At 40.2% G+C, this 20983-nt stretch overlaps 1 protein-coding gene across 1 annotated transcript in view; it reads left to right on the top strand.

Moving 5' to 3' along the window:
• The first annotated feature begins 151 nt into the window (after positions 1-151).
• The window catches only part of LOC122719974, a 52780-nt gene continuing 31948 nt past the window's right edge, over positions 152-20983 (top strand). Inside the window, exons 1-7 of the mRNA XM_043946305.1 lie at positions 152-492; positions 1756-2648; positions 2980-3236; positions 3332-3972; positions 4118-4309; positions 4419-5103; positions 5187-5283. Of these exons, the coding sequence (XP_043802240.1) occupies positions 1868-2648; positions 2980-3236; positions 3332-3972; positions 4118-4309; positions 4419-5103; positions 5187-5283 (2653 nt within the window). The 5' untranslated portion in view covers positions 152-492; positions 1756-1867. The remainder of the gene's footprint in view (positions 493-1755; positions 2649-2979; positions 3237-3331; positions 3973-4117; positions 4310-4418; positions 5104-5186; positions 5284-20983) is intronic.

The raw sequence follows: 20983 nt of genomic DNA, 5'->3' as shown, positions 1-20983 counted from the left end.
TAAATTTGGCGCTAAATTATACCGAGCGGCAGTTGAATTAGAAGTTGTTATATCTGCGCATGCGTTTTAGATTATGATTGGTTGACGCAGCGGCATTGTCATATGACGAAGCTGCGTGGCATCATGGGAAGCAGATCGCAATTTTGCAATATGGCGGTGAATTGAGCCAAAGTCGCGGTGCTGTGCCATCAGAAAATGTATTTTTCATAGTCGCGCAACGTCTTTTATTATACTCTTTATGTATGCGACAGTGTAATACGGATTCGGGTCGCGTTAGACGATACACTGTGCATGTAAATATGAGTGTAACGAAGCACAACGTTATTTCGAAGGTGACACCCCGCAACTCGGTGTGGTGCTCGACCACGTATGGCAGAGACTAGAATCCGAGATAAGGAAGCTCTGCTTCGCCTAAGTAATATACGTATCGCAAATCAAAATTACCACCAAAAAGTAGCGATGTGGTGGTTACCCATCCCGAACTGTGAAAACGTGAGTGTTCTATATAAAACATAAAGTGTGCATACGAAAGTGCCTGTGGGTGCGTATTTCGGTAGCGAGGAGAGTGTACGGATGCCTTGTCTACGATCCCTTTCCAATATCCCTTTTCTATATTTCTTCCCATGATTTTACTGTAAATATTCTTGTAGTTTCGTTATAAATTATTTTAATTTTATATTGTAATATTAAACTAAATTTCAATCACGAAAACTTTAATGTACAACTCGGTTCTATTGAGTATGCCACCATTGCATTAAATATTTTTGATCAGTATGTTATTTCCATCCTTTTTACAAAAAAAATAGAAAAGTGTTCTATAAAATTAAGAAGCGATTCTTTATTTTTTACTAGTAACTGAATTCTCATCATTGAAAAATGCATAATCCGATCGATTTGTTCGATAATGCTTACCTTTGAGCTTTGCTCATGTTTCATCTTTACCTGTGCTCAAATTATATTCCACACGAAATCATTATGAATACGTCAAATGAAACGGTTTTTCGCCAATTTTTCTGCTATTACCGATATCCGAAAAACTGTTTTATGGTCGGTGTCGGTAAACGTCGATGTAGCAACGCTCCAAAAATACCACATGTTACGGTATTCTAAAAGCATCGCGCGTTGCAATGCTTCACTAACGATAAGAGTGTACTACGGGTAACAATACGTTGTATTTATTATTTGAAATAATTTAATTTTACAAAAATATTATTTCGATACTATAATTTAATTTATTGATAGATTAAAAATATATCGCAGTATTTCATAATATTTTTCAATCCGTATATTTCAATTATTTTTGTTTATCTATAATATTTTAAATATAAAACGGCACGGTTAAAACAAGAGATTGTAAGACTTAATAAAAAATTAATTTAAATTTAAATCATAAAATGAATAATTTTTTTAAAATAAAAAAATTGTATTTTTATGACAATTTATTGATCTGACAAGTTATTAATAGATATTATATAATTAAATAAATTTATTTTCATACTTTTTACAATTACATTTTTTCCTGCACAAGTAAAGAATGAGGTTACAGATGTATCAAATAAACTCATTAGCATACAATAAAGTTCTTCAAACATTTTAAAATATATTCTTTGCATCCTTTCATAATCCTTATCCTCCATATTTCATATGAGGCATCAATCGTGTATATGTATATGAATCATTGCTATTACATTTTTATTGTATAATTGTATAATACCGATAAAACTTATGACTAATGGATTATTTTTAATTTTTCAGATATATGCAAAATTCAAACATTTTATCAACCGTTGTAACTTGTGATCGTATATGTGTGCCAAACAAAAATACATAAAAGGGCATTGAAAAAATCCAATGGTTTCCTGACATAATGGAAAGTAAATTATATGTGAAAAATGAGCCGGGACTGGACGGGCAATCACTTACAAATCAACAACCAAACCCATCTTCAGAGGATACTAGTGGAGCTAGGGTTTGTTTTGTTTGTGGTACAATAAGTCACGGAGAACAGTATTGGCTTAGAGTAAAGCCAAGTCCAGGCGGTGCACCAAATGAACCTTACTTTCCATTTCTTGAATCCCATGAACCACCTGCTGGCTATCGTGGGGAAGGAGCTAGAAGTGGAACAGTTAAGGCATGCAGTCTTTGTTATGCCTTGCTGTTGCAACAATGGGAGAGTTATGAACAAGATGCTAGACCTCATAGTCAACGAATTTATTGGTTGAAACGATGCGATGGAGGGCCTTTTACGGGAGCTGAGATGGCTCTTCAGGGAGAATATGCGGCTCAAGTTCTGGGATTGACCAATGACCAAACCCCGCAGCTCAGACCTGAAAATCGACCGATTGGAATTTCTCCGCGACTTCCGCTAAATTCACCATCGCCTAGAGTGGAACAGACAAGACCACCATCGAATTCCATTGAGCTGCCAAGGCCACATTCTAACACGGCTGAAACGCACAGACATCTGGAACAAGCAAGGCTTACAATGGAATCTCCCCATCAAAGACTGCAATCGCCGCATCAAAGGTTACAAAGTCCTCGACAGCCTGTGGAAGATTCAAGAATATCAAACGAGGCGGCATTAGATTTGAGACATGCACCGAGGAGTTCACCTGCGCCACAACCAACTTTGCCACCACAACCTCAACGTAAGTTCATACATACGTTGTTCAATTTCATTCAGATAAAATGAAAAATTAATAATGGAATAAAAAAACTGTCCAATATTCTATATCGTCTTTAAATTTCTCCCCTTTTATATCATCAAATACACTATATTTCAAAATTAAATAATTCAACTAGTAATTATGTTTCTTCCAATTAATAATTGATCTATTTAAATAATGATTGTGAAATATGAAATTGATTCTAAATTTTGTATTGAAAATAAAACAACATGATAAACATTATCTGAGATTATCTGTAAAAGTGCATACATATTAAATGCATTATTGTAAAATATGTAATAATTATTTATAGCCATTTATAGCGGTGGATCAACGTCGAGTACCGGCACAGATATTTTAGATCTTTCGATGCCAGACAAAAATTCAGTTACGGAAGTTTGTTATGTGTGCGGAGACGAATTCAAAAGAGGGTCACTTAGTCATATTGCAGCAAAACCACTGCCAATCCCACCACATCCTTCTGCTAGTCCCCCGCCATTTTTTCCTTCGCTAATGCTTCATCCAAGACCAAGCAGAAGTCGACCAATGGATAGCGCCGGTCGTGTCCAAGTATGCTTATTTTCCTTATATTGATTTTACTTATATTTTCCTAAATGATTATTTTTCTGTACTTCTGTATTTAAAAATTTGTTGTTGATTTTCAGGCTTGTTCAGCATGTCAAAATCACCTTCTGCTACAATGGAAGGCATATACCCGGCAAGGAGTCCCGCATGGTGATCGAAATTACACGCTTCGTAAACGACAAGCACCTGCTATGGATACAACTACTTTTATTTGTTATACTTGTGCGCTTGAGTACCCTTCGTCCAGTATTAGACTTCTTTATTGCTGTCCTAATCCCGAGAAGGAGGCGTACTACCCTTTTATTTATTCTCTGAGACCTCCACCAGGAGCTAGTCCTATTAGTCCTCAGGGAATGGTGCAAGTTTGCTCCATTTGTTACAAAGCTATACCACAAAAACAGCAAGTATTTGGTGGAGAAAATCACGAAGCTCAACCGTCTGGGCAGAACGTAGATTTTCGTCAACAAGGTCCCTCTCCAAGACCCGCAGTGGCAAAATCTCCAGCTAATTCTGCTGGTAGTGATATTCGTTTCAAACCATACGATTTGAACAAATCTAGCGTTGCTACGAATAAGCAACGCAGCGCAACCATAAAAGGATCCACTCCAGGACAACGAAACTCTCCTAACAACGGTCCTGCCGAGAATGGAACGGTTGCTCTTGGCCAAAATTATAGGTGCTATATTTGTGAGAGACTGTATCCTCGCTCTCACATGGAATGGTACTATTTTCATATTTTTTTCTTATTCTTTGCTATATATGTTTACGTTTATTGAGCATTAATTATCTTTTTTTTCTTTTTTTCTTTTTTTTTTTTTTTTTTTTTTTNTTTTTTTTTTTTTTTTTTTTTTCTTTTTAACCGGAAGGTTATCCACAAGTCCAGAGGGAATGAATTCACATGCTATGCATTTTCCATGTTTACGTGGAATGGCACGTACATCAGAAAATGCTTGCATGGATAGTCATGGCAGAGTGTTAGCTTGTAGTCATTGCGTGAATCATCTTGCCCAACAGTGGGAAAGCATGGATGCTGAACGAGTTCCTTTAGAACATCGCAGGTCAGTTGTTATATGATTTTGATTATAAATTTTTCATGGCATTATATGAGTGAAAAAGACTCTATTTTTCTTTCTTTTTTTTTTTTTTTTTTTTATCATCTTTTCTTAGGTATGATATTCCTAGTCCACATCCAAATGGCGATGTGAATCGATCAATCGCCACCCCACCGAGTTCTAATTCAGATCGAACGTTTGGTAGTAACCCAGGCACATCGAGCAGTTCTATATATTGTTTCTTATGTGGCTTGCATAGTGATTTGACTCTCGCAAGAGTGTTGTATGGTCGCCCTCAGGGCCGTAATGCACCGTTTTTCCCTGAATTACTGCGCCATCAGTCTCCGCCAAACGCTGAACAACTTAGAGAAGATGGTTCTGCGTTAGTATGCACATTCTGTTACCATTCTTTGTTGGCGCAATGGCGTCGATACGAATCTCTTCCCAGTGGTCAACAAGTAAATGCTGCAGAGAGGCAATATAATACGCATGATTATTGCTGTTACGTTTGTGGTATCACAACGTACAGAAAGCGAGTCAGAGCACTGCTCGTAAAGGATTTTCCTTTCTTGAGGTATCACAGACAGCCTGAAAAGAGCCTTTTATTGGAAAACGGTGATTTCGCAGTGGTCTGTTTGGATTGTTACGAAACATTGCGCACTCAAAGCCTTGAATACGAACGATGGGGCTTGCCCGTTGAAAAACGCGAATATAATTGGATAGTGCAACCTCCGCCACCAGAGGATAGTCCTGATGCGGCTGTCGCGAGATTGCCATCCGGAGAAAGGTCTGAGAAGGTGGTAAGTCATTTTTTTCAATAATTACAATTTATGAATTATAACGAGAGCAATTTATTAATATACATTAATTATATTTTTCGTAGGTTCCATCGACTTTAACGGTTAAACCTGCACGAAAAAACTGTTCCCCGAAAGCACCGGATAAAAAAGTTCCGGCAAAGGTTCCAGAAAAAGAACAAGGTAAGTGGAAAATGTTTTGAATCGAAAATATAAAATATAAATTTTGCGTTTTATTTTAATTTAATGTGTACATTCAAGATACTTATTTACGGAATCTTCTTTCTTTCATTTATGACTCTACGTATGTATACCTGTACATGTATAAAATAATCATGCATACAAGTGTTTTAGATAACGTGTTATGTGGTCAAACATTTGCCAGACCCGCTTAGGTTATCGGTTTATATTTGAACATTATCTCATTCATAAACGTTTACTTTTTTCAAGTTATCTAAGTCGAGTACGTTAGGTCTTGTGTGTGCGTATGTTCTTTCTTTTTTTTTTTTTTTTTTTCTTTTTTTTTCTTTCATTTTTCTAATTATTCTTATTACTGTTAGATTATATAGTTTTTGTTGACCAATACTGCTTCACTGAATAATAATATATAATATTATATTATATTTATGAATGTTATCAAGATCGATATAATAATTTATACATTCCGGATATCATAAAAAGAAGAAAGACGCAATATGTAAAAAGTTTCTTGGTGTTTTTTTTGATATGATTCGAATAGATTTCTAAAACGTTCACAGTGCGCATATTTCTCAAGAATTCTCAAGAATTCTCTTGCTGATGTTAGTCCATAACATTTCTGTTTTCTTTTCTTTTTATCGTTCTGACTTACCAAACATGTATGCGCTCTCGTATCAAAAGGTAAGTTTCTCCGAGTTTGCGTCGTGATCGTATAACACATTGCGCATGCTTGCTATTTAGAAGTCGTAAACGTATATTTGAGGCGAACCTTGAAACGATTTCTATTTTCAAAGTACGATTATCATCATAAATAATCTTTTTATATATTATTTTTTTATTAAGTTACAATTGCTTCAACAAATGCGATAATTATAATTTAAACTGGATATTTAAGTCTCGAAGAAAAAATACATATAATTTGTATAATTATACCTATAATTTGCATAATTATTGCAAACAAAACAATACCAATTATTTGCTTCAAAATTACTGATAAAATACGACAATAAAAAAAGTTACAATTTTGACTTGAAGGTTAAAAGTTGGAAAGAAAATTACATTTAAACAAATCGCAATCACTAAGATCAGAAGGTCGATTAAGGTCGGTCGATCTGGCTTAGAGGAGGTAGATGGTTGGAGAGATGTTGGAGAGACTTAACGCGGTGGTTTGGTAGACAGGGTAGTAGTGCTCGTGAAAGGGGGTAAGTGGAGGAGAACGAAAGCAGGGTATGATGGAGGAATAGAAGGAGGGATTGAAAGAGAAAGAGCAAACGCCTGCAGCGTGACACCGCATTGCGCCCACTTGCCAACCCGCCCAACACCTAAATTCGAATTAGGAAACCAGCCCTGTCGTTTCTCGTCAACACAACTCCCCCCGTTCTGGTAAAACGTACAAGCAAGCCATCGTCTACTTACATTATCTATATATAGAAACGAGAGAGAGAGAGAGAGAGAGAGAGAGAGAGAGAGAGAGAGAGAGAGAGAGAGAGAGCGGAGAAAGAAAGGAAGCATGAAGACAAAAAGGGGATACGTTTGTGTATATGCGAACGAGCACGCTTATATACATGTGTATGCACATGCACTATACATGTATATGTATAGTCAAGTTCTATCCTTTACGACCCTCCTTTGCTCTCTTACTAGGAAAGCAATCAGAGGGAGAGAGGTGAAGAGCTCGTTTTCCTCTTCCTTTGGGAATCGATATCAACGTTATCGACTGCTTTTCTCGCTCCTTGTCGCTCGAAGTTTCATCGGGGCTGCTCACGTATTCTCGGTAGGCGTGCAGCCAAAAGGCTCGATTTTGGCGCACATTCTCTGTTACGAGATCGATGCCAAGTCTCGGTTTAAACGATCTCGCTTTCCTTATTTTCAAACGACATATACTTTTCTATTCTTTTTTTTTTTTTTTTTTTTTTTTTTTTGATAATGATTGTATGTTTTCGATATTTTATATTCTTTTTGAGAGATAAAAACTATTGAAGAGAAATCGTTTTCGAATCTTGAAGTTTCTATATGCGTAGATACGTTTCACAAAGTCGCTTCAATCTGATAGATGATATTTACATTTTGATAGGTCACGGGTTAATGCCACGCGGCTATATATCCGTGCATCTACACGCGCCCTCTTAACGCATTGCATGTGGTCCCTCTGTCGGCCCGTGTTAATAATTAACCATTTCGACTAGCGTGGCAGTAGCTTTGCCTACCTCTCGCGGCCACCTCGTTTTATACCGAGTAATATTCTAGTTACGCTCTCTCCTTTGCTTACCGATGCAAGCTAACTGTAAAATTCGCATAGAAAGCTAATTCGATCATTTCTTTTTTTTCTTTTTAAGTTTGTTTCGAAAAACATTGCAATTTTTCAAAAATATATTGGAAATCTCGTGTTTACAATAAATTTGGAAATTTTCGTAACATTATTAACGAAATATCGATTTTTTAATATTAATAATACGAAAAATAATCGAGCGCAATCAACACCGGATTACCGATTAATCACGTTTTAAGAGAGGCAATATAAATGCAAAGATACGTCAAGTTCGTTCAAGGTGAAAACCTTGATAAAAATAGTAGAGCTTATTAGCCCGTGGGGAGTTAGCAGTGTCTTTGTGAAGGTGAAAGAGGAAAGGAGAAAGGGGAAGCGGGAAATGGGAAAGGGAACAGGAACCGTAACGCAGCCGGGAATGGTAGTGGTGGATTTGAAGCGAGGGTGAGCATGACCAACCGCGTTTGTATATCCGGAGATTCGCAGCAGGATACGAATGAAAGATAGAAAGAGAGGAGGGAAGGCTGCAAGAGGAGGACACACGAGAGAAGAGGGTTGGTTACGGCACGGGTAGAGGTGGAAGAGGATAGCATGTCATGAGGGAAGAAGTACGAGAGGGAGGGGGGGAAGTTCTCTGTCGCCGGCACGCATTGATTTTGCTCGACAGACAGCCGCCTGTTGGGTTCTCTGACTCAGGGATCTAACTTTGCTGTCGCTCGCATACCATCTTTCCATCTTTCTCGCCAGATTTTTTTTTTTTTTTTTTTTTTCCTTTACCCTTACTATGAAGTCTCCACTGTTACTCGTTTTGTCCACGTCTATCGTGTTTTATTCCGTCTCTTTCTCGTCTCAAACATTAATGCAAAACTTTGATCCATACATAGAAAACTTATCTTCTCATTTTATCAAGTTGATACTTGTTGCTATCAATGTGAGCGCATTTTTCGATCATTAAATGAATGCTATTGATTCGCCAACGACTTTTATTATTATTATTATTCGAATCGATTTGAAAAAAATAAGCTTAATTAAATCGTCTATTAATGATATCGAAACTGATATTATTAATAGTCGTCTCTGCACATACATATATTATCTATTTCTCTCAATCGGTCCCTCTACTGTTCCGTGTTTCGTTCCGCGTCGCGAGAAGGGAGGATTAATTACACATCGAATGCGAAATGTCGTTCGATGTGGGAACGAGCACAAGGGACATATTGCATGTCATGGAATCCTATAATGTAACGCGAAGTTAATTACTTATCGAAATGTTGTGGTCGAAAACGTCTTACACGATGTACGTATAATATTTTATCGATCTTTAAATATTTTAGATTAAATATTTAGACAAATTTAATTTTTGTTAATCCATTTGTTAACGAAGTGATTTGACGGAACTTTAAAGTCAACGAACGACACGTATCTTAATTTTTTTACGAATGCACTTATAATTCAATTGATAGGCTTTAAAAAATTCAGTTTGCCTTCGTTTCATTTGTGCCTAAATCAAATTTATTTCAATTGAAATTTCCTATTGTTTCGTTTCTTTGATCGTGAAACTTAACTTTAATCTTTGCTAAAAATTCAAAAAATACAGTGCAATTTTTCGCTTGCAATAACTTCGATAGGTATTATCGTAAGACCATGATACCGATAACCACGAATACTGTTCGAATATCGGTGGAATCATTTATGAAGTTGGCAACTTGATAAGCTCGGTATCCGTGGCTTTCTTCCGTTTATCACCTTGTTCTCACCTCCCGCGTTTACAAAGTTCCGCTCATCTAACGCGCGGTTCTCACGTTAAAACAGCAAGGAAGGGATAACGGTCGTGGTATGGTCAGACCGACGAAGTAGCTGGATTTGAGCGGGGGTTGGCGTAAGCGGGCGGTAGAGGGAGAGTGGATCGGTGACTAGGAGTTGGAAGGGAGGGAAACCGAGCGGCTTGCTGGTTTCACAGCGCGTGCCGCTTCAGCGCCAGATGGCTTTCAAAGTGCAAGAGAGATAGTAGGATCTTGCTCCGTATATGTGCCCTCTTCTCGCTTATTACCCCCCAAGGTAGCGGGTGTATGGTTACGCAAGCAAGGAAGAAAGGAAACGAAACGTAGCCAACATTTCCAAATAATTTCTTCTGTTTTGCATTTCTTTTATTTCTTCTTTTTCCATTAATTTCTTCGATATTTTATTAAATTCTTTATTCCTATTTAAAAATTTTTCATCTATATAGAAATCAATTTTATCTAGATCAATTTTTAAATAAACATTTTTATTTATTATATAAAATATATATGTGACGTATATGTAATAATTGTATTCAATACAAAATATTATATATTTTCGATTATGATCACAATTTTGAATCGCGATATGATATTACATATGATGAAACTCATATACGTGAGTGGAACGAAAACAAGGATCGTTCGCAAAAAAAGAGAAAGAAGATTGCCGATTTGTGAAATCATTCTCAAAGATGCGTGTAATAACGTGCGATAGGTTCTATTGGCCGAAAAGCAACCGTACTTCGGATTGTCGCACGTTCGTATCCCACTCTCGCTCGAACAGATCGGACGATCTTGCTCGAAGCGCATGGTATCCGTAGGATCGAGAGGGGGACGATGGAGGGGCGAAAAGGACACGAAGGCGAACGAAGCGCGTCGAACGCGCGACTCGGCTCTTTAGTTGAGTACCAGCCACCGTTGGTGTCGTGTCAGGGTGGTCGATGTGCTCATTCGCCACGTGTGTGAGAGAGAGAGAGAAAACGAGTAGCTCATTAACGATGGATTTTTTCTTGTATAGTGTATAACCGGTCTGTAGCGATCGTTCGTTTGTTCACTCGGTTGTTTCGTCTGTCTGCTGTCTCTCTGCTGTATGTCTATTTATCTCTCTGTTGGTCGGTAAAAGACGCAAGCGCACGCGCAACGCGTGTCGCGAACAAAAGACAACGATACCGACGCGTTTTAAAAGCGTCTCCTCTACTCTCGGCTTTCCTCTCCACCTCTCTCTTTCTTCCACATGATTCCAAGTTCTCTCTTCCTCCCACGATACTAATTCTCCTCTTTCTTTCTTGTCTATTCTCGTCTCTGTTCATCTTTGTCATACACTCGACCTCCGTCCTCCGCTGTGAGGCGCGCGCGTGAAAATATATCCTGGCCGTCTGGCGGTAGCGCCGAAGCATTCAGTCAATTAGCCGTAATGGCACGACCTGCCGCGTCGGTCTCGGCCAATTAAGTGGTGATTAGTGCGCGGAACTCTACCATCGCCTGTATCTCTCTCACACTCTTTCTACGCGCTCGTGTGTGTACTCGACGATAGATCGCTTGCGCGCGAGCGCGATGTTTCTCGTGCGAAGGTGTTTTTCCTCTACCAGAAGAGTTTAATGTGAATAGCAACTATTTGTTCCATAATACGTCTATTTTTTCATATCTTTTGCTATCTATTATTTGCTATAATAGCGTGTGAACGCAACTCAAATTAAGTTTTTTCACGTATTTTTCTGAAATTTGCGCACAGTACCATACTCCGTTCGGAAGCTGTAAATCACGCGTCGACATCGGACGAGAGCGGTGGGAGTATGCGCGATGAATGATGATACCAGTCGAGTAGTGTTACCGCGCGTTGCGAACCGTTTGGAAAGTGGAACCGCGCCGATTCATCGCAGAGCAATGACATTTCTCGTCGGTTCGTGTTCGTGTCGTTGTTAATATCCCTTGTTCTCGACTCGCGACTGCGCTTCAACGCGTTGTGAAATAACGCGAGCGAGCGAGCATTACTGACGCGTGTTCGATCGATCAGTGATTTATTTTTAACTTAACACGGAAAGAAAAGGTGGTGTGTTATAATTAAGAGGATAAGTGAATACGTGCATTGATCGATAATCGATGGATCGACGTGTGGTGAATGTAGAAAAATGCAGTTCGATCGATTAGAGGAGGTCAAAAAGAAAAAGCGGCCTCCTGCCATAGTTTCTTGCTAGTTTTGCAGCATCGCGTGCATTTCCCTCGAGTCTACGCCGAGAGCGGAGCTCTTGTACGGCATTATCCAGAATGGACTTCCGGGCGCCGCATCCACTCGTGCATCCTTCGCATGCGGGACATCCTTACTATTATCCAGGTACATTATAAATATCCTTCCTCCATTTTTTTTAATATTTTTCGTTTTCTATTTAATTTTTTTTTTTCGATAAAAAAATTCTATGAATAAATAATTTTATAAATTCGCAATACTCAATATTAGAATTCCCAAAAATCTTTTCATGGCGTATCAATAGTCGTTTATCGCGATTTCATCGTTTTTCTTGCGTGAATCAAGAAATTGGCTTTCACCAAAGTTTCTAGCAACCACGATTGACGTGCTGGTCAGACTATGGGAGGGGAAGAAAAAGGTTTCATCGCTGAGAGAAAGAGGCGCGAGTTTAACTCACTCGCCGCAGAGCCGTACACTCGGTGGAGTACTGGCAATTTTCTTAACTACCTTACCGTACTTTGCCTCCGGTTGGTCGCCGCGTGTATAATTTAAGTTATCGCCACCACGGTATTCTCCGAGACGCGAGAGAAAGCAACGGTCGTACATGCGTGTTACGTATATAAATCTTGTACGTAGTAAGTTTAACCGAACTATATTTCTCTTACGATTTTTTTTTTTTCAATCCAATTTTTGATCTATGATTATATTAATGTTGAAATATGCATACAACGTGATAATCGATCGATATGATAGAGACAAAATTAATGATAAAAAAAATTATATGTCGATTTATTTTATTCGATAATAAAAGAATCAAATCATCGAATAATTAATCATTATCAAACATAGATCGTAATTTTTATTATTTATCAAGCATCATTAATAAATATTAATACAGTATATTAATTGAATCTGCGTTCACACGAACTATTCAATACAATTGTTTCGTGGTTCCCCGTACTTCTTCCATTGCTCTATCCCCATTCTTCTATTCTATTCTTTATTCATGTTCTCCTTCATCTTTCTGTTTTTTAATCGTGCTTAATCATTTCTCTCTCTCTCTCTCTCTCTCTCTCTCTCTCTCTCTCTCTCTCTCTCTCTCTCTCTCTCTCTCTCTCTCTCTGTTTATTTGCTTTCATTGTGCCTGAAGCGATAAAACTAACTAGACATCCGTAATGCCGAGGACGACGAGTCCGTTTTAATTCCTGCACGCCGTTCGAACGGATATCGGGTATCGCGTCGGCGACCGCACACGAAGTCCCTGACCACTTCCATGATGTATACATATCCTTCACACCACTTCTTCCTATCTTTGTTTCTCGGTATCCCGTTTTTCAACAACATTTTTTTCATCAAGAAATTAATTATTTATCGATGAAACGATTCGAAATGCTGATGAGATATCATTAGACGCGTCGAAGAATGCTATAACAATTATACATATTTCATATACAAATACATTTTTATGTTTATTTGAATGATTTATATATGCTTGCTAAATTTATATTATATTTTACTTGATCAGATTCGTTTCTTTTTTTTTTTAAGAATGTATAATAATAGATTTTATTCTTTCAGTTTGCCTATTACTTCAAGAAAATAAAATTACTATTGATATGTTCTTTGATATTTTAACTTTTAGTTGCAAAAACAATATTTTTTGTGAAATATCCAAATTCGTAGAATTGCTTTACATCGCAAATGATTATGATATGATAAAAATGTCGATGAAAAATGATCATCGATGTAGGCATAAAGCACAATGACGAGAACATTTCGATAGTGCTTAATCGATAGGCAATTTGTTGAAAAATACGGCGTTACGTAATACTCAATGGCCGCGTACGGCATCATCGTAGAGCATTAAGTTTTCTGAGAAGTCGCGTTGGTAGAGTTCTCGATGCTCGTTCGTCACTGGGTTTAGCGGTACGAGAGAGAAAAAGACAAAGAGAGAGAGAGAGAGAGAGAGAGAGAGAGAGCGCTATATAACGTTGTGGCTGCGGGAGTCTCGTACTACGACGAAACCCTACTGACAGGCCTCGGGGTTAAATCCAGTTCCATTACGGGATCTCCGATCCGGGTGGTCGCCTAACAGCTTCTAACTTGGCTAATTCTCGTAACCTCTTACTAGTGCGAGTGCGCATGCGCGTTAGGAACGTGGCGTTGGTACAACTATAGACTAAATAACGCGCGAAGCCGACCGGAATCCCGTTGTTAAATCAAACACTTTGTAACGTATTCGAAAGTCACGCTCGTTAAAACCGTTTGTTCGTGATTTCCCGTGGCGCGCTCGCGCGCATAACTCGGCTCTCCTCGGCGTTCGTCGATGCGGCAAATAAATCATAACAGTGATCGCGAATAAGGGAGAACTAGATAGGCTAGCCGGCGATAACGAGCGCGAGAATTGACTTTATCAGCAAGACTGACGTTTCGCGAGGTTTGCAAGATACAACCGGGCATTCCGTTCTTTTTTTTTCTTTCTTTCTTTCTTTCTTTCTTTTTTTTTTTTTTTTCCGTTTTCTCTTGCCTTTTTATCCGGCCCACCCGTGCGGCACTGTAAATGTCTCGCAAGGCCTACCCGCTACTCAGACCGTAACGAAGTGGAACGGGCGTAAAAACGAGTGGAAGACAATTAAGGAGGGTCCGCGGACAGGGAGGGAGGAAGGCGAGTTGCTCAGGTGGTTGAAGGAGGAAGGGGGAGGAGGAGAAAAAACGGAAGGTCGACCACCTACCGGTCTGATAAAGTCCATTACCTTCTTCTCCCTTGCCTTTCGATTCTCCGACCAATTTTTCTCCTTCCTCCGCTCCTCGCCCTCCGGATTCGCGTGCTCTCGCTCCTCCGCTTCCGCGATTCTTTCATATCCATATTCTCGATCCACGGAAATTTTCGCTCGCATTTATTCTCCTAGCTTAACTTACCGCCTCGCTTCCCGTACCTCTCATAGAAAATCGTTTCTCCGGCTATCTCTTTTCGCTCTTTCCCTCGCTTTAACCGTTCGCGCTTCCCGTTTCTCCGGTGCTTGCCTTCTCCTCCCCGCCCTCTCGTCCCACACAGTCCACTAAATAATTGCAAGGCAACGGCGTTACTTTTTCTTCTTTCCGTTCTGCTACGCTCGACAAAAGGCTGTTAAAATAACCCTTTGTGTTTCCATCCCACCCCTTTCCGCTCCCTCCCTCTCTTTTTCCGTCTTCTTGGACCATTCCACGATATTCGCCTCCCCGACACGCTTCAACCCTTCAACACCGTTCTCTCCATATTTAGCGTATTTATAAGCGACATTCGGTTTTTCCCTTTTTTTTTTTTTTCCTCTTCTCTCTTTCTCTTTCCATCCGTTGTTGTACATTGTCAGCCTCGTTGACCTCGCGCGCCGATTTATAGATTCTAAGAGCCTCGTTCGTCATCAGCTCGACTCAGCTCGACTCGGCGAAACCCCCTCCCCTTCTCCCCTTTTCTCCTTCCGTTTTTCGTTCTCGCTTAAAGCTGTTTTCTCCTTCAGGCGCACGCGCGCGTTAACTCGCGTGGCAAAGGATCATCGTCGTCATCGAGGGTGCGCGCCTACGTGCCTTTAGGTGTTTTAGCTTCTATACCTCGGAACTCGAGCACGCTCGGTGAAAAGTGCTCCTGCTATTTTTTTTTCCTCCCCTCTCCCCTCTCTGTTCAGGTAGCAGAGAGAGAGACAGAGCAGTAGCGCACAAGCGCGTCGCACGCCACCACCATCGTCCTTCCCTTTCAACAACCTTCGTACCTTACCCTTCTTTTTAACCGCGCCTATACTGCGTTCGCTTCCCCTCCCTCCCTTACTTCTCCCCCCCTTTTAATTCAGCCCGTCTCTTTCTTTTTGGAAGAAAGCGTGTGTGCTCGCGGTTGCTTTCCAAGGTTTCGAAGGCGAGTGGCTGATAGGCCGGGACGCGCGTCAGCACACGCATGTAAAATGCATGCTGCCCTTTCCAACATCAATGTTTCCTGTTATATAACTCAGTACTGCACGAGTATCTCGAGAGTTAGACCGTTCGAGATGAATTCGATAATTATTCGAATAAATATATATATTCGTAGGTATAATCATTTTATAATATATTGAATTATTATTATATATTATATATAATATATATATAATATATATTATATATTATATATATTATAATATATTGAATATATTGAAACAGACTTTTTATTTTTATGGTTGATTTTGATTAGGAAATTCGTACACTCGTGATTGTCAATTTTCTTTCGTATAATCGATAAAACGTAGACCTTTTCAAAGGTCTGAATGCAACTTTGATCGTGAGTCATGCTCCATTACGTCGAAATCTCCTGGTATTATCGATTGTCCCCCACGTGGGACCCGCCAACTCCTCGGCCGGAAGTTGACTCCGTAAGTCGTGCCTGGCAATCTCGCTCGTTTAAAGTTCGTTAAATAGGATTTGAACAAGTGACAAGGCACAGAGGAAACGTCCTGCGCGTGTCTCTCGAACGCAAAGATCCGTGGATATAGATTTTGGGGACCGCGTCTGTGCTCTATATAACCGGCACGTTTCATCCCCCTCTCCCGTCTCTCCCCCCTTCTCTCTCCGTCCGCCGTGAAATAATCACCGAGGAGGGTTGGAAGAACCCAAGGACTATGAATTAGGTATGACCCACCCCACATTGGAAACTCTCCCCTTCGATTTCGATCAATACTCGAAGCGTAGGTGCAAAGAGAAGGGATGAAGGGCTGCACACCATTTTCTTTGGTCCCTTTGGAAATCCCCTCTTGACCTTTCCTCTCGTCCCTTCCTCCCCTTTTCTTTCAAAGGTATCCTCGAGGAGTCAAAAGCCAACAGCGGAATATAAATCGGCAGACGTTGGACCCTGCCAAACGAATTCCCACTCCTTCGAAGCTCTCTCGAATTAATTTATAAAGCGTTTTTTCGCCTCTTCTGTATCATGTTATCAAGATTAAATAGATAATACGTTTCGTCGATTTAAACGATTCTTGCGATCAACCCATTGACCTGTACGATTCAATTTCGATTCCTCTTAAACGATTCGAATTATTTCGTTCCTCTTGTTTCACCATCGATTTTTCGATGGCTTTTAATTTTTGACGATACGACCAATCTATCCAAAAAAAGTGAAGGAATATATATATATATATATAATATATAATATAATATATATAATATATATAATATATAATATAATATATATAATATATATAATATATAATATAATATATATAATATATATATATTGAGAGAGAGAAAAAAAAGTTACAGTTTTCTTTTCCTGAAAGCAAGATCAAATAAATGGTGCGAATCGGTCGCTTCCCTATCTTTATTCCCCCTCCTATAGTTGGCCTGGGTAAAAGAGAAAAGTCCAAACGTCGTTCGTAGCTGCCGTTATAAGTTATTACCGCTTTACATGATCGTACAATTTATGGCTAATTCGTAATCATTAGAGTCACGCGAGCCGTTATGGGACGGGTTCTCGCATGTTGACTTCTCGCTGCAAGTTGATAACACCGCGAAGCGTATGGAGTGGTGGGGATGAAGAGCTGGCGGCTACGGTGGTTATGGAGGTAGCGCGGAGTCGTGGAACGAGCGGTGTATTTCATAGGATTAAACGTAACTGGCGAACGGCGTTTGCGTTTCAATTACTACGCGAATTTACGATTCAATCGCGCCTGCGCGCCTCGTGCTCCGTATGGGACGGTCGCGGCGCTAGCCCGAGGGCGAAATGGATTGGAAAAATGGCTAGTGAAATCATCGCAATGAAATTACCGCCAACTCTCGAGCACGCTCGGTGTACCACGGCTATCGAGCCAAAGAATCGACACATGACCAAATTGCGCCTACTCGACGATCAATCGTTGAAACTGTGGTCGGGTCGGTAATAGTAGAGCCCCGTCGGTAATTTTTATTTGTTTCATGCTTCGCGGTATTTGGTTTTCCGCTTAAATGCTTTGTTTTCTCCCTCGTGGAAACGGTTCGGTCGGGCGTCATAACGCGTTTTGCGCCCACGATATTTCACGTTTGCCAATCTTTGGTAACCGTGTTTAACCCGTCCCAAATATTTTCAGAAATTTTACCGAAGAAAATTGGTGAACTGGAACACTGGAAGAAATTTCTAACAAAAGTTCGCTTTGTGAAAAAAGTTGAATGGTTGACGAACGCAAACCGATCAGGTTCAGGGTTCAATAATTCACAGCTCTCGGCAAAGGGGATAAATTGGCCCGTTGTCGATATTATTCCATGCGCGTGCCTAACTTTTTACCTACGGTTCTCCTGCTTTTCTAGTTTTTCTTTCGCTCGCTGTTCGATCTTCTCTTTCGAAGTTATTAATCAATGATAGTGGCTTGGTTGCGTGCGCGCTTGGCATAGTTACTCGTCTTCCATCTTTTGGCGTTTCGCCAACCTGGGCCAATTTAACCGTTGCCAGCTCCGCATAAAACGAAGAAAAAGCCAAGACCGGTAAAAAAGCTTTGAAAGTGTCGGTAATTAACATGACTTTTCAGCTAGTTCGTTATCTTTGAAGTTTGTCTAACGGACTATTTCAGTTCTATCGAATTCTTTTCTTTTTTTTTTTTTTTTTTATTTATCCATAATGAGTCTATGCAAAAACTTCTTCTTCGAGCCTGATCGACCCGTTTCTCGCCTCGAGTTGATTGGTTTACCTTTTTCTTCTCTCATTCGCGCATTCACGCGTACAAAGTACAAGAGCGTACGTCGATAATTACTCGGTCGAAAGCAATTACGCTTGATCGAACAACGGTTAATATCTAAGGAAGAATAACACAAGAAAAAGGAAGAAAAGGAAAAGATTGGCCAGGGTTAAACGATCGGTAGACACGGAGAGCGTATTGTAGGCGGATATACGTTGTAACCTGCATCGTGTGGGACACCGCAGTGAGTCGAAGCTGTGCCTTTCGATCGTAATGAAAATTGATGGCCTGGCTAACCGCGTTTCACGACAGTTGCAGCTGCAGGCGTACCTTCTGGCAACTTCCTCGCTATATCCCATCGCCACCAGAGCAGTGGCGAGCAACTGGTTCGTGTACTTTCATAGCTGCTTGTTCGCGACACTCGTAATAATCGTTTGCCCTCTCCTTCGTATCTCTCGCTATGTATCTTTTTTTTCCCCCCCCTTCTTCGCTTTTACGATTATCACCGTCATTCGACGATTGCGATCGAACAGCCACGTATCTTACTCACAAAAAGAACGTATATATATATATATATATATACACATGTGTATCATGGATAGCCAACCAACCGGTCGAAAAGATCCTTCGTAAACCTCGATTATCCGGCAAATTCCGATCGATGTGCGAAATGATCGCGGACAAATTGTTGTGTCCACAAATTGTTATACGCTACTATTTCAACGTTTTTGTTTTTCAACTTTCTTTCCCTTTTTTTTTTTTTCGAAGATAAACGGAGGGGAATCGAGGCGAAAACAAGGAGCGTGTTGAACCGGTCCGTTCTTACTCCCCCCTTCCCCATTGTGACCTCCTTCATTTACGAGCAGTTTTCTTGCACTCGAAGCAGCGTCGTTGGCGTCGTTACGGTGTTCCAAACGACGTCGGTCCGCGAATAAAAATCGAGGCGTAACGAGGGACGTGGAAACCGGTGGAATTTTTAACGGCGATGGAAGAAAAAGCGAAAGGTCATTCGAGGTATTAAGCCGACGAACTCGTTTTTCCTCCTTCGAGTGGGTTCTTGGCTATCTTAATATCGAGCGTGCATCGCGAGGGAATAAAGTGGATGATGAATCGACCCGATGGCCGGTTGCCAGCGGTTGTATCAACGTGACCCGAAAAATTCCAAAGCGGAACCGGGCAGAGACTAGTGGAATTGCTGCGACGCGTTGCTCGACTGGCATATCAAACGGCGTCGTTGTCCGCATGCTCTTCATCGTTGTCGCTCGTTCTCGTGATCGTCGTCGTCGTCGTGGATACGAAACACAGAATGCTCGTTGCGTAAACCGCTCGTCTAATTCCGCGAGAATGCATTTTCGTGCTTTTCGAATATCAATTTTCCAAGCGAATTGTTTAATCAGTATTTATATTGCCCACCTTCGATATCGTTTCACGTATTTATTAATGGGTTGATCTGTCCGCAATACTTATTCCGTTACAATAACTGGATATGCCTCATGACACGCGATATCGCATAGTTCCGTGCTATGTAGTTGTTGCGTTCGTTGGAAACACGTCGCATTTATCCGACAAGAAATCAGCGAGTGATTCGCGAATTATGCGCATGCGCCCTGAATTCAGAGTAGGATGTAGAAATTAAGGTCGATGGAATCGATTCGTTCCTGGTAAATCACTTCGAAAAAAACTTGGAGGCAACGGCAAACGTTGAATCCCCGATATTTACTTTAAAGATATTAAACCGGTTTCTCTTTCCTTCTCTTATTTTCTCGCTGGGTATTCGCTCTTCCTGTTATCCCAATATATCGTTGCCACGTTGTACGGTAGATGCGAATTCCTATATACCAAACATATTGCGACTACTGTTTTCATATAATGCGATTTCTCCTACAATGCGCTATGTGAAAACATTAAAAAAGTATTTTTTAATTATAATGATAAATTTGTTAAATTATTTCTATTGCTTTCGAATTTATGTGAAAGAAAAAAATTTTGTTTACATATATCAGTCATGATTTTCTATAACGCGATATATTATTTTGATTGGTCAGTGGGCTTATTTCACACGCATTTTTGCTTCTAGCACGCTATTTGTCAACATGGGCGCACGTATTAATTCGATTATGTGACAGAAAAGGGCAATAAGGTCTACTGAAACGACGAGATGCAACCTCTCACTTGACTTCATGATTGAAAATAATTACGTCTTATTTGTACAATAGAATCCCTCCATTCACAATTTTGAACGTTCAAGGGAAATCTTTCGTAGCGTATAATGTCAAGAGGCTAAACGCATGGTCTCGAAGAGTGTCAAGGGTGGGGATAAGCGGTCCTAGCCAAGAGCCCCTCTTGCCCCTGTACCCCTGTGCCTCTGTGCATTCTTTTCAACAGTGAACAGTACACGTTCCGCGATGCGACCACAAAGTGCTGCTCTTACGGTCGAGACTGTAAAAAGAGAAAGCTACAAAATGTATAAACATTTATGCAAACCGAGTCTCGCAACCGGAAAACCTCATCTCGTTTCATGATAAAGTCGATTGCCATTTTTCATGGTTGTGTGTCGCACTGCAAGGTGTGGCGTCGTGAAATGAAATTTTTGTCACGTTCGCGAAGCGATCGTGCGCGAAGGATGCGAGACGTCCGTATCCTCGAGGAGTTTATATAGGAATCGATGTATTCGCTCGATTTTCGTGCCGTTTCGATACACGTGTCCTTGAGACAACGTTAAATTTTGCACGCTGTGATCTTCGGCGCGATAAAGAACGAAAAATTTTATTCGACGTCCGGCGTATAAATTCCGGTTAAAAGGACGTCG

This window comes from Apis laboriosa, unplaced genomic scaffold (assembly GCF_014066325.1).
Source record: "Apis laboriosa isolate Shangri-la unplaced genomic scaffold, ASM1406632v1 scaffold9_cov152, whole genome shotgun sequence".
Classification (NCBI taxonomy): Eukaryota; Metazoa; Arthropoda; class Insecta; order Hymenoptera; family Apidae; genus Apis; species Apis laboriosa.
This window is presented reverse-complemented; position numbering and strand designations above follow the sequence as displayed.